This window comes from Centrocercus urophasianus, unplaced genomic scaffold (genome assembly GCF_019232065.1).
Source record: "Centrocercus urophasianus isolate 14NV4802_14NV808 unplaced genomic scaffold, USGS_Curo_1.0 seq_34, whole genome shotgun sequence".
NCBI classification, from domain to species: domain Eukaryota; kingdom Metazoa; phylum Chordata; class Aves; order Galliformes; family Phasianidae; genus Centrocercus; species Centrocercus urophasianus.
The window spans coordinates 5,962,297-5,977,044 of record NW_024884911.1 but is presented as its reverse complement, the minus strand read 5'-3'; the positions used below and the strand labels follow the sequence as shown (position 1 = coordinate 5,977,044).

Sequence of the window (14,748 nt, the reverse complement as noted above, 5' to 3'; positions counted from 1 at the left end):
GCCATACAACATCCAGATTGGTGTGCAGAGCAAGAGCCAAACAACAGGGAGCTGTGCCCTGAAATGTATTCACTGCATAGAGCTGCTTCTGCAGAGAGTGCGAGGCAGTTTCAGAAAAGCACTGACATGAATGCACGTTCAGCAAGTCCACCAGGTGGAGAAAAAGAGATGAGTTAGAGTGCGAGCACTGGCACCAGATCAGATTCTGTCCTCCCTAACAGCGTGGAGCAGAACCAGACACTGTGCATGCCCCAGGCTGCAGCAACCCAAATGCCCTCCCTATCCCTCACCACCCAACACCCCCAGCACTGCTGCCACTGCCCTTTTCCCCACTGCTCAGGACAGTGCATCTCTAACCCGGGTGAGACAGCCAGCAAGCAGATCGACCTGCTGCAATGAAATCCATGAGAAAAGCACTCCTGCCTCTGGGTCACACCGTGTCCTCACCTGAGCAGCTAAATGACCTCCATCCCACAAAATGGACTTTGCTCAGCCCAGATTGTCCTCGAGTTTTTGGGCATCCTTCTCATAGCAAAGCTGCTGTCAGCCATGCAGCATCGTGCCTGCAAAGTGGCCAGCAACAGAGAGGTGTTTCAGGCAGGAACAGTTTCTTTAGGCAGAAGCCTCACACAGCTCTGACCTTTCAGAGAAATAATCACACCTCTCATTCTGCTCCAGTTCAGCTCGTGCTGTGCTCAGCACTGTGCTCAGACCCTGATTGTCTGCCTGATTTCATACCATGTAACACCGGAGTGCTACGCTGAAATCATCCTAACGTTCATTCTGAAACTAAGCTGCAAGAAAAAGTTTGTTCCTTGTGTTTGTCAACTGCAAGTGCATACAAAGTGAATTAGACCTACAGATCCTTCATTGCTTAACGATGCATTCAGTGAGAGGGAAAAAAAACACAGCCTTGCTGTGGATTCCATCAGAACTAAAGACAGATTCGATTCCTGCCATTGCACACGGATGATTTCATCTGTGAGATGCTGCTCTTGCCCATGCTGTGCTGCAGTCAGCAGGCAGGACGACCACTTCTGTCACCTCCAGACCTGAACTAAATGAGCTGCAGTCACCAAAACGTCCTTCCTGCTCCTATGGCTTTAAAAGCATGAAACCAGCACCAACAAAAAGACAACAAACCCCAGTAAGAGCACAAAGCTTATGCAGAACACCTGGCATTGCACCCATGCTAGAGCAAATCAGGAGCAATGAGGGAGGGCTGACAGCACTCACAGATAGGCATCAGGGCAAAGCAGAGACACATGTTGTAACCATATTGTTAAGCTTGCTGCTATAGCACTGCTTTTGCTGAGCTGGTCGAGTTCACCTTCATCCTGATTGCTCCATTTCTTGTTGCACAGAGCACTGCATTAAAAAAAAAAGGCTCCTGATGGCCCTAAACTTTCTCTGTCCTGATGCATTTGCTGTAAGCACCTTCCCTGCAAGAGCAGCTGAGGGCAGGCAGTGAGCAGCAGGAGAAGACAAACTGCTGGGGAACAAGAGATCCCGTTTGCATGCATTTATTCTGAAGGCAGAAAGAGGAGGGAAGACAGATAAAAGCCAATTATAGAGTCTTCCAAAATAGCTGCTTAGTGGAAAATTCCACTGCTTGAAAGAATTGTTTTCCGGATGGTCGTGCAAAATGCCACCGTTTGCTTCCATGTCACCCGCTGGGGTCAATGTTTGCCAACGCAGCCACACGTGTGTGAATGTGTGCGAGTGTGAGTGCGTGCAGCACACGGCGGTCACTGTCTCCCTCTCCTGGCTGGCTCAGAGAAGAGGTGCTGAAGTTTCTCTGTCCTCCCCACGCTTACCCGGACTTGCTTCCCAGTCCCCAAGATCGGGGTCTGCAGATTTGCACGGCGACGGGGGAAGGGGCTGCTTTAAAAGACGTACGGCTGTACTGCGAACATCTGCTGGCTCTGTGCATCCTGCCGGCCCCTCGTCCCGCCCCACCTCCAGGCGTTGTGTTGCACTGAATAAGCAGCACGGACGGCAAGAAGGCAAACAAGCAGCGGGGTGGAAGGGACCTCATCAGCTGCACGGGGAGAGGAGGTGTCTGAAATCCCTCTGCACCACGGACCAGGAGGGCTGTGAGGAGCTCCCAGCGGAGGAGGCGCCTGGCCCCGATGGGACAGAATCGCCCTCACAAGGCAGCACACACCTTTGGAGCGTGAGACAATCGTTTGGTGGGATCTCAGCAAGTCAGGACTGCTGCAGCAATAAATGTTGCTGAGTTTCCCCAGTCTTTGAGTCTGACTTCAACCCTTTGGTTGTTTTGATCACCCTTTGCGCTACCATCACACACACAAACCTCAGTTCTGGGACTGGATCCCATCATCCCAGCACAGAGCCCAATATTCCCCTCCTATCACAGGCAGGATCCAGAAAGCCCATTGCAGCTGTGGGAGCTGAGACAACTCCTGCTGCACACAGACCACTCAGCAATCTTCCCCTATGTTTAGGCTGACTTGGGATGCTGCCTCCCAGCTGGGATGGGGAGGGGCCTGGCAGCCAGGGTCTGGGTCATGAAAAGGCCCAAAACCCCCATAGAGAGACATCAGGATGCTGGGACCTGGCCTCAGTTTTGGGACAACAGTGGCAAGCACTGGCTGTGGTCTGTAAAAGAGGCAGGATTCAGACTTTGAGGCGCTCTTTCCCTGTGGTTGGGATTTGCTGGTGCTAAGAGGCAGTGTGGATTCTGCTTTAATTTCCCCAGGTGCAGCTTTCATTTTTTGGGGGACAACTTGACCAAGTCAGGTCATCCCAAAGCACCCGCCTGAGTCCCTACAGGCAGCCAGCCCCAAAGAGATGCTCCATCCCTGCCCTGGTCCCTTTTTGTGGCACCCTCACAGCAAAGCCAAGCCAACACTTATCACTCATAACTCAAGAACTAGCTTCTTCCATTGCCAATGCGACCTACAGCCTTCATCTATTTAATTCACTCAGCTAGTAATTAGTTTTGTATTACTTTACACAGCGATGCTAATACTGATTACAAGGGCTGATAACTGGAGTAATAAATACAACCCAGGGCTGAAAATTACCTTTCTTTTTTTATTGGTTAAAGCTGAAGTTAGTGAAATGAGACACAAATTGGTTTATGAGATGAGGCAGCTGCTTCCTGGTACAGGCTGCAGATTTGCTGCTTAATCCTACCAGGTTCCAACAGCAAAGAGAAAAACTCAGAGCAGGGAATGGGAGGTGATGGGCAGAGGGGCATGGGGTCACACAGCTGTGGGAGGGGAGCACATGGTGCAATCCCAGCCCAGAAGGGCTGGCAGCTCTCTCCCTTGCCCTGAAAGTAGCACCAAGAAACCTGCTCTGCCTTTAGGAAAATCAAGGGCAAATTTATGTTTTTTCCTGTTTGATTTTTTTTCCTGACCTGCAGAAGCACCAGCTGTTTAATAACTCCCCAGTCCAGGAGTGCATTTCTCCCTGTGTGGTTTCAATGGTTACTGGGGAAGCAACCATCCGAGCATCAGCTGCACTGTGAAACTCTGAGGAACGCAGAGGCTTTCTCTGATGATAGCCCAGTAACACCAGCATGGTATGACGTGAGCTTGCCTAAGGTATGACAAAGGGGTTGGGTGCACAGACAGACAGACGAGCATACAGCAAAGCACACAGCAGCCTGTATCCCTCTCTGCCAATACTCCTGGCTGTCGTACAGCAGCCAAAACTCTCTGCCCTGGCAACTCTAATCTGCACACTAGAAGCAGACAAGGGGGTGGGGGGACAGGTTCTTAGAGAGCATAAGCTGGCTCTGCTGCTCATGGCCACCAGGAGAGCTGTCTGGGCTCTCCTGGAGAAGAAGCCTGGTCACTTTGCCCAGGAAGCCCTTTGCCTTTGGCAGCAAGGAGGAAACACAGAGCATCATGCAGGTCTCTCTCCTGCTGCCCGCAGGGCAGGGATTTCTGCAAAGGGCCAAGATACAGGGGAGCATGTGGGGGCAGCTTCCTCTTTTCTCACAAAGATAAAGCCACCATTACTTCAGGCAGGTCCCAGAGCCCTACATGCTCCCACCTGGAGAATGGGGGGAACCACTGGAGGATGCTGCAGTACAACCCCCCGCTGTCCACGATAAGTTTTCCCAGAGCAAGGACAGCCACGTGCTCCCCTTCACAGCTGCCCTCTCCCCATTTCTTCCCTGATTGTGGGCTGACTTGTCAGAGACACTGCAGGGAGGGAGAGGAGGGGATGGCAGCAGCTTCTGCATTGACAGGGAAAGCTGCCTAAACCAGCAATTTGCCTCGCTGAACCTCAATCCCTCCTCCCCTGGCACAGGATCTCCGTAGGGGATGGGAGAGACTCCACACATGCAATGGAGATGTGAATCTGGCACTGAATTAAACGCTGAAGACACCGAGCTGGGCGGTGCCCGGAATGAAAGGCATATTTGGGGATTGCATCTGGCAGCTGTGCTACTGAAATGAGATGCTAAAACTCTGAAAGGGCTCTGCAGTGCCAAGCGAGGTAGCAGGCTGTGTGCCGGTGAGAGGGGCCTGGCAGAGCAGCTCCCTGCAGGCAGCAAACCAGCACGCAGCCCTGGCTGCATTCAGCCCAGCACAGCCACAGCTTTGGCTTCCAGCAGCTCAGGCTGGGAGGTGACTGCTCAGAATCAGCCAGCCGTGCTCAGCTGTTCTGATCCCTTGTTGCCACCCTGATTTAAAGTCGGGTGTGAAGCTGGAGCGTTGTGGGCACAAATAGGGGATGCAAGGAAAGGAAAGAGTAGCCAGGCACAAAGTGAGACAGACCATCTTTGAACAAAGCACAGAGCGACAGAGACTGACAAGGCCAAAAAAAGGGACGACAGCACCTGGGGTGATGCACCAGTGGGTGAGGTGTACAATTTATGGGGCAGGAGGTGATGCTGGAGAGGCAACGGGGAAGGGGACAACCCTGCAGTGCTGCTTGGCTCCCCCAGGCTGTTGCTGGGGCCCTGCAGGATGCCCCTTTTTGCAGGTCTGCAAGTGATGCTGGCAGCTCCCCGGCTGCTTTGTCCGGCACAACGCATGCGCAGTGCTGCACACATCCTCACATACAATGGGCTTCTCATGGGCACTCACTTGCAGTTCTCATTCCTCCTCACTCCTTCTCATCCACAGCCTGGATGTCAGTGCCTATCCTATCCTTTCCCCTCCCCCCCCTTCCTAATTATTTCCATCCCAGACCTCCTCCGGAGGGCTCCATGCAATTAAGGCAGCTCCGACTCGAGCCGTTCCATCGAGGGGAGGGGAGGCAGCAGAAATACTCAGAGGGTGCAAAGCCCTAAAGGAGAAACTTCAGCAATAGGGCAGCGACAAGAGAGCACTGTCAGCTGGAGAAAGCAAGAAATAATCTACCTGCAGCAACCAGGAGGAGAGCTCGGCCACTAATTGCTTCTACAAGAAGCAGCTTCTGCTCCCTTCCTATTTACAGCATCTTTTCCTTTCTTCGTTTTTGCTCCTAGGCACCATTACAATTAACCCCCCCAATCTAGAGCATCCTCTTGCAACTACTTTTCTCCCTTTCCCACTGCCTTTGAAAACAAAGGAGCACCACCTGGCTGCTTCATTCTCTCCCCAGTGATCTGAAGGGAGTCGATAGGAGTTTGATTGCCACTCGCGAGGGATGTGCCGGTGCCTCCCCTCCTGCTCACTCCGTCCAGGGGCCAGGCAAGTAAAAACAGGCATTAAAATCCCATTTAAAAAAAAGGAAAAAAAAGAAAAGGGCGGAGAGAGGGGGATGTACGAGGTGCTCATCTCTCCCACGAGCCACAGAAGGAAACGTTGAGGGACATTTAAATGTCACTTCAATATATTTATGTATGTATATCAGCACAACTGCCCCCACGGGAGCAGCTGAGGGAGGGGGAAGGCGAGCAGCGCTGGGCACCGCGGGGCGATGGGACGCACCGACCGAACTTCGCCGAGATGGGGGGGGGCACCTACCGGCCCCGCAGCCCCGGCTGCCAGCATCCCAATCCTCCCCCCACCCCCCTTTCAATCCCGCATCCCGGCCGCAGGCTTTCAGCATCGCGGGGATTCGCTCTACACGAGGATTTTGGTTGTGGGTATTTTTTTTTTTGGTGCGTCTGTGTGTGCGCTGTCGAGGTTTAATAGAAAATGGCGTTGGGGAGAAAGGATGGGGGGGGGGGTGTGTGAGAAAAGCAAGAGAGGCACCTACTTGAGTGAGTTCTGTGCCCATCAGGATGAGGAAGAAGAGGGTGAGGAGCTTGCTTGCCGGTTGCATGTCTCGCGGGCAGCCCTAAGCACCTTGCATGCAGATCGCCGCTTCGCCGCCCTGCGCCGATCCCCGCTCCTCGCTGCCTCCTCGCTCCTTTCTCGTCAGGGGGATTTTAATTACAAATTAAAAAAAAAAAGGTAAAAAACAAAAAAAAAACAACCGCAATAAAACGCGATTAAAAAAAAAAATGCAATCAAAATAATCACTGAGATTCTCCGGGCGACTCTCAGCACCCCCGGGAAGCAATGCAAGAAATCTGCTTAGCAGAGCCTTCACTTTGCATATTTATTGGGATCCCAGTTTCAATCCGTACTGGCTCTCTGGCAATTTTTTTTTTTTTTTTTTTTTAATGGCTCCCCCGATCGGAAGGCATTTGCGAGGAGAAATTCAGCGGAGCACGAAACGATTATCTGTGCTATTGCCAAAAGTTTGCCTTGAAAAGGGGGGGTGATGAGGAGAGGACAGGGATTTAAAAAAAAAAAAAAAAAAAAAAAAAAAAAAAAAAAAAAAAAAAAGAAAATGGGAGGGCTGGAAACAAGCAGGGGAGGGATGTGGAACAGGATGTGACATCAACTAAGGCGGGGGAAATTTAACTAAACACGGCAAAGGGAGAGGGGGAAAAGGAGCCCGGGGAGCTGCGGTGGGGGAGCGCCGGGGCCGCGGGGACGGGAGCGGTTTTAACCCCTTCCGTGCCGGCCGGACCTCGCTCCACCCGGGCTGTACCCGACCCGGGGCTGCAGGGTCTCATGCTGGAAGTGTCAAACCCCCTTTCAAAGGTCCTGACCAGAGCAAACCCTCCCGGGGGGCTCTGAGCAACCTCTGCTGGAAGGCTCACAGCCAAATTGGTTCTGCAGGAGAAAGGGGGTAAACCTCGTGCTGTGCATCCTTTGCTCCCAATACCCCATAGAGGCTCTGTTGTTGCGCCCAGAGCTTGGCTAGGGAGGGCACCACGGGCAATGCATACCTCACACTGTGCCCTTCTCAGTACCCGTGAGAATGATCCATCCATCCCCCCCCCTTTACACACATCCCAAATGATCTCCAGCTCACAGCTTTCCCAGGACCTCATGGATGCTGTTAAGTCCCACAGTAGCTGGCAGAACGGGCTGACAAACACCATCACCCCCTTTTTCACGTGTGAGAAATGTGATGCACAATGTCTGCCCTTAATGAGTGCCTTAATAGAAATCACTTGCCACTGGCATCCCCACAAGAAAGTCCTCACAAGAGGACTTTCCTTCCTTAAGTGCTCATTTTGGAGCACTTCTGCAGCAGTCCTGTGGCAATGGTCACTGCTGGAGTGGGAGGTGGGCTCCCTGAACTCCCCATCAAAGCAAAGGGTGGAAGGCAAAGCATTTGCAGCCCAGTGACACTAAGCTGGGACTCAGCAGGGCCAGGCTACTGAGATCAAACCGCACAAAAGCAGTGTGTTGCCATCAGTGGGTGCCCAAAGGAAAGCTTTGTGGCTGCAGTAGGACTCACCAGCATCCATGGGAAAAAAATCAGATCAGTTTAGAGAGAGCTTGGGAATAAAAAAAAAGCAGCCCAGAGAGCATCTGCAGGAAAGCTGATGTGCCTGGCTATCCCCCATAGGCCTCTCTTTAATATACTTCCCTCAACATCTCCCTTTAAGGTCAATGCTTTATAGCCCATAAAAACAGAGGACCTTTAAAAAGCATTAAGCTCCTCTTGACTTTATCGAGAGCAGTGCACTGAGGCCAAGAGCATCAGGTGTGCAATGAGGTCTGAACACATCCTCCCCTCGTGCCTTAGAAAGCTTTTTTTTTTTACCATAGACATCACCTTCCCCCAGCTGGGACTGCAGCAGGATGCTCTGCCTGGGAATGGGCTCATCCAAAACCAGAGGACAGAGAAGGGCCAGAGAGATCCCAAAGAATGGTGCCAGGTTTGGCTGTGAAATTGATCAGACAGCACATCCCCAAAAAGGGTCCTGTTTCCACCCTCTCCATTGCTTTTAGAAACATCCAGCTCCATTGACCTTCATAGTAATAATTATGGCTTGCACCTGGGTAAATGACAACAGCATAAGCTCTGTCATTGGTTTTAATTGATTCCTCTTTTACAGCCTTTTGTAATTAATGCCAAGAACACTGTCACAGAACCTGTGCCCAAGGCTTCCATGGATAAGGCCCTGCCCATGGAGCTCCCCTGCTGGGTGTAAATCAGGGAAACAGAGAAATCAAAGGAAAAATTGCCCATAGTGACACAGCAAAGGAACACAAACTGGGTCTTCTGATTCCCATGGAGTCTTACCCTGACTTGGAAAACACCTGCAGAAAGTTGGAAAGGGCTCAGAGCTGTGAGGTCTGGAGATGCTGCCATGGGGCTGAGAGCAGAGGCTGCCCTGGGAGGGAGGTTTCTGCACACAAAGGGTCTTTTGTCTGATAACAGAAGCAAAGTGATAGTCCACAGTGTGGAGTGGAAGTTGGAAGAATTCTGACTAGAAAATGGAGCTGTGTTCCCTCAGGGGGAGGTGAAAGGGCTCAGCTGGAGGCATGGAGCTCTTCCATTGCTTGGCGCAGTTAACTCAGAGCCAAGAGCCTTTCCAAAAGAAGCTTCCTGGCTCCTCCACACATTACAGGTGAGATGTCACTGTGTGATAGATTTTCACCTTATCTTTCTGTAGGAATTGCCTAGGGATCCCACCTACATCAACTGAGGCTGAATTTCTCTATTGAAGTCAACACAAAGGAAGGCAAAAATGGTTGTTTCTTGGGAAATTGGCCCAATCCAGAAGATGGACACTATGGGTGGAGACAGCTGGACAGAGATGTTCCCTGCCATACATCCAGCCTGCCAGTGGCTTCTCATTGCCATTTTTCTTCCCTTAAAAAGCGAAAATATTTTGGGAAAGTAGCTCCTTTTTGCTGCAAGTTTATCCAACATATCGTCCAAAGTGGCTTCGGGCCGCTATCAGACACAGCTCCAAAACAGTGCATCTAAATGAACACATTTCCTCCTGCTTCATTACCAACTTCTGAGACTTCCCTGGTGAGGATCCCAGCTCAGCTGAGCTCTATTTCCACGGGGAGAGGCACAGGAGAGGTAGACATGCTCCTTTAAGGCAGGGCTCCACGCACCTCGGGCAGAGCATCGCTGGAACGTGATGCGGCAGTTGCTAAGGTAACAGCACCAACATATTTTTTCATGAATAGCAAAGCAAATTGTCATGGAAGAGTAAAACCCACACGCGTTGCCAGGATATGTGTTCTGTTGCCCCGGGGTTACAAGTATTTACAGGCTGTTTTATTTTTTTTTCTCTCCCATCTTGAAGAACGCTCCTGTGTGTGCCCATGTACTGCTGATGTCCAGGAACACCTCGGTTGCAGCTGCCTTTGTTCACTTCCAACCCAGGCATAAAACAGAAGTGGTGCATTTGGCCAAAGCATTTGGCAGGGGACTTCATTTGGGTCTTCCAAAATGCCCCCACGTACAGTTCTTTGCTTCACTCCTTGGCTGACCTTGGTTTATGCCTCCTAATTGTATTAGGCTGCTGATTCGGGGTCAGCAAGGCTGCGTCCCACGTGTTTTACTTGCTGTGTTAGCATTAGGGGTTCAAAATGCACCCGAAGGACTGAGGAAAAGAAAAACAAGATGCATGTATGGATCTGAAAGGACAGCTTGCTTTTCTCTAAGTTTTAGAAAACAACTCTCATTCTCTGCAGCCCTTCACCTCCCAGCTTAGAAGCAGGTGGAGGAGCAGACTGCCAGACTTCAATCCATCACCTAATGCTTTGGGGAGACCAAGTGAGAACAGGCCAGCAACCAGCAGTGCACATCAGGAATGGTGAGAACCAGCCTCTTGCATTAGAAACCAGAAATAAAACAGCAGCTGAAGAACTGTGGAAGTGCAGAAGATGAATAGGAAGGGAGCTGGAACAGAGCACTGTGTGGTTGCAGGATTTTCCTTCAACACAAACCATGGGGAACTTCCTCGTTAAAACAATACGGGTAACAGGTTCCTCAGCTCTCTGCTGTTTTGGTGAGATGAGCCCATCCCCATTGCTGCAGCAATCTGGGATGACCCTGAGGCACAGCTCTCAGCTGCACTGCCCCACGCACTGTGGGCTTGGTTACAGCTCTCTCCCTGCAATTCACCTACTGTAAACAGCACGCAGACCTTTTGCTTTTGTGCCTTCTGAATTCCTGGAGCCTTTACAGGTGTATCCAACATTTCCAGGTGGTAGCACAGCTAGTTCCACTGGAGGCATTGCCTTGCCCTTTGTTTTTGGTATGTTGTATTTTTAACTCCTCAGACGCTTCTATCCAAGCCTCACAGTTGGAAATTTTGTTTTAAAGAGCAGAACAATGCCTTTTCTGGTCTGAAAATAATTCAAGGACGTGAGCAAGAAGGATAAAACCTCAGCCAGGCCACGCACTGTGCAAACATCCCTTCCTTCCTGGCACTGAACAATGGCTTTGCGTTTGCTTCTTTTGTGCCTAATGGATTCTCTTCAAAAGAAAAGCAAATCCTCCTTAGCTGATTCGAAAGGGTTGAACTCATCCTACAATCAATGCTTGCTGGCTACAAACTCCTTAGCTGTCCCAGCCAGGCAAACCCCCCCCCTCCCCCAGCATGGTTTCAGTGTTTCAGGCACCTGAAGAGAACCCAAACTTTCTACCATGTTATTGTATCAACAGGTGGGGTCAACAGGAGGGTAACGGCAAACATCAGAGTCTCATTGAGCACGATTCACACTGGGAGGATTGCCTCGTGCAGCTCAGCCTGATTGCTTCAAAATAGCACAGGATTGTCTGAGCTTCTTGAGAAGCCACTTGCTCCGTGAGAGCTTTCAGGGAGAAAAAGAGTGGCTGGAAAGGGTTGGAGTCACACTGCTGTGCAAAGTTTACCTCTTCCCATTCATCTGCAGCACGTGGATCACAGACCGAATGCTATTATGAGGCTTCCAAGTGCCCTCCTGCACCTTCCATGGAGGGAAGGCAGTGCTTGCTGCTGCCCAGGGCTCTGCTTGCTCAGGTGTTTTGTAGCTAATGGGAAGAAACCTCATTAAGAAACACAGATAAATAGGAAAAAAAAAAAAAAAGAAAGAAAAAAGAGAAAGAAAGAAAAAGAGAAACAATGCACTCCTGAAGCGATATTGACTCACTGGGGGGGAAGTGCAGACAACAGCTTTTGTTGCTGAAAAGACCTGGGTTTGTGCTGCTTTGGGTTCAGCATTTTAGCCAACTGTTAGGAACTTCAGAGTAAATCTCAGCATTTCCCTGGGCCCAGATTGCACATTGGACCATATACCCTGAAATGTTTTTATTTAATTTGAGTCCACATTATGCTGCCTACATATGGTGACACACACATTTCATTTTATGTAGCAGATGCTGCTTTGCTATTGAGAATGTAATATACTGAGTATATTATAGTATCATTTGGTTTAGGGTAACGGCAGTGTTTCTTAATTCTGATTAGCCTTAATTTTAAACCTGATTTCCTAAGGAAATGAAGCTTACGAGATCCTGTTCTCTATGCATGTGGTGCATGATGTGCATCCCTCTCTCGTCCATCGTTCTCCCATTTCTTTTGAGTTCACCCACCATCCTCGAAGCAGGGTGGGAAAACCTGGGTTGTTTCCCCTAACTCTGCACAAAAAGGCTTCACAGGGGAGATGGAGTTTACCAGCCAGGCACAGGAGTCCTGGGGAACTCAGCTGACAGAGCACTTTCCCCTAAATTGTAGGCATGTATAAAAATCAAGGAGCTGAGGGTAATGAGGCCACACTCCCATAGCACCCAGAAAGAGGGATCAGTCAGACTGAATTGTGCTGCTCTGCACGGAGTCAAAAGCCCATCTCGGTCTTAATTAGAAGCTAATTAAAAACTGCAAGTGATTTTCTCTTTGCTGCTCTCACTGCTGGCCCAAAGGTTGAGCTGCAGACACTGGATTCCCACTCTGACAGCATTCACATTGCTGCAGGGCAGCCCCAGATTGAACACCAAACACGGTGCAACTTGGCAACAGCTCCAGCTCCATCCTGCTGCTTGTGTCCGACTCATCTGCTCCCATTTTCAGATGTTTCCCTCAGAATTCACACTTGGGTTGGCTGAGATCTTTTTAGAGGCAGCAGGGCACAGCTGTGATTGAATTGCGCCATGACAGCCAGACGGCATTTTTAATGCAGCCAGTATTGGTAGTATTCTGTAATTCTCTGTCACTTCCCAGCAGAATATCCTGTTTAGCATGTTAAAATAGCACCCGTTCACCCTAGGAGCTGCACGGCCCCACACGCGTGAACTCTGTCTTGTTACAGCACCAATTCTGCCAAGAAGGGCCATAAACAGCACTTAGTGATGCATAATATATGAAAATGGCTCACGCTGAGCTTTTAGATACAGAAGGATTTTTTTTCTCTTAATACTATTACAAGATTCTCCTTCAGCCATTGAAGCACCACCATAAATATTTAAAAGCTTGTTTGAAATACCCAGTCAGTGCAGAGTGAATATTTATGGCCCCCAACACCCTAACCTTTAGATTTAGGGTACAGCATACATAAACCAGCCTCATTAAACCATACACCACAGGTCAGCGTGGGGATCAGATCAGCACTTCCAAGCTCCTTCTGAACAACTAGCATCGCCAAGATTCCCAAACAGCGCAACAAACAGAGGCTGTGGTTGGACCCGGATGACTGCCCACCGTTGGGGGCAGCACAGAGATGAGCAGAGCACGGATCTGCCTCCTTTTATTCCCTTCTCTTGGGGACGCTGCCAACCCAACTTTGGCCCAAAGGACGAAACGGCAGCGAACGGCCCGGCGCTGGCCGTGGTGCTGAACGCAGAGAGCAAACGCAGCGTCGGCCGTTCCCAGAGGAGCCGCCCGTGGGTCCGGCTGCTCTCTGCTCCCTTGGATTTGTCCCTCTGTAGTGCTAAATCCCCAGTGACACAGAGCCGGGGCGTACGGCCGACTTTGGACCTCGCTGCCTTCGTTCAGGCTTTGCTAGCAGACCCGCTGTAGTTACGTACTTCAATCAGAGATTTTCAAAACCTCTCCATGTATCGCAGCTGGTGCATCTTTTTCTTTTTTTTTGTTCAGTTTCTGGAGAATTATGACTCACACTCAGCGTTTTCAACCTAAAGCCTTGCATTTCTCCTGCACGCTCAGCCCAGATCTCTCCTCCCCCAAAGGCTGCTCAGGATGGGACTGAGACTAGAAGCAGCCAGCATCCAGGGAAGGGACTGCACAACAACTTCACACTTCTCATAATACGGCTTTAAGAGCATAAAGGCCCTTCAGATCAGCACGTACTCAGGTTTTTGAAGTGTTCCACTGTTATAGTCGCATATTTAAAACAAGTAAATACTGAGAAAATAAATGCAAAGGGTTTGAGCATGGTAAGCAGTGACCTGCAGAACCCCAAGGGTGGCACCTAGAGAAATCCCATTTGAGTCGCTGAAAAAGGCAAACGGTATCAATGTTATATCTGCCCAACATCGCTCAGGGACATAGCAGGTGTGCTGGGCAGCCCTGGATTGCCACTGTGTGTTGGTGGGGCCAAAAACGTGACCTATAGAAAGTCACTGGGTATTGATATCCATAATTCACAGATGCTCCTGGCAAGAACTCACAGAACGCTGTTGGCAGCTCTGCCCCGATGAAGGTGAGGGAAATCTGGCAGTGGTGAAGTGAACAAGTGCTTAAGTTTCTGGCAGTTTATGCTCCAGTCGGACCATGTGGCCAGAGTCCATGTGTTAAATAACCCAAACCCAGCACGAGTGAGCAAGGAGCAAGGCTAAAGTGCCACTTAAAGCTTAATAGGGTTGGTAACAAGTGCTGGTTACTCAGTTTGGGCAGCCACACTTAACACTTATCGCAACAGGACGTCAGATGAGCACCACTCAGCTGCCTCTTGCCACCCTGGGGGGGAGAACTGCTGTAGGGAGCATTTGCAGCTGGGTTTTGTGTGTGCTGCCATGCTTCCAAGCACAATTTTCCCATCTAGCTAGTGGTAATCAACACAGCGAAGGTACTTCTCTTGCCTTGCTGATGATGGGCTTGTTATGTTTCACACCCTCTTCTGGGAGATGTTCCTGGTCCCCTGCCCTATCATTGCCCTAATTGCCCTGCTACCAGTAAATACCTTCCAGGCATATGCCTCAGATGATCCATGGGAATTGAACTTTTTTTTTTTTTTCCCTGATATTTCTAGCTTTGTTAGCTGGAATTGATTCTGCTTCTATGTTAACTGGAAAATAAACAAAACCCCAGCCAAGCTGGCTGCATGCCTATTGCTGGGAACCTGCTGAAAAAGATGAAAGATCCAATATTGCAATTAATAGGTCCACAGGGGTGCTTTGAGAAGTGCTCCAGTGTCCTCACATTGCCATAACGCTTCGCGATGCCCTCAGTACTCCCTTCCAGACCCAAACAAAAGCTGCTGCAGATAATCCCTGCACTACCCAGGCTTGCTCCCTGTGGGGAACCACAAGGATCTGCCTTTCTCCTCCTGTTAGTGTCCTCCCAAGGCTGCTGACAGCCTGCAG

The 14,748-nt window shown here is 50.2% G+C and overlaps 1 protein-coding gene across 1 annotated transcript in view; it reads right to left on the bottom strand.

Annotated features, from left to right (window-relative positions):
* OLFM1 (olfactomedin 1) overlaps positions 1–6,652 on the bottom strand; it is a 26,496-nt gene extending 19,844 nt beyond the window's left edge. Inside the window, exon 1 of the mRNA XM_042830744.1 lies at positions 6,172–6,652. Coding sequence (XP_042686678.1) covers positions 6,172–6,237 — 66 coding nt within the window. The 5' untranslated portion in view covers positions 6,238–6,652. The remainder of the gene's footprint in view (positions 1–6,171) is intronic.
* Between the last annotated feature and the right edge of the window lie 8,096 nt (positions 6,653–14,748).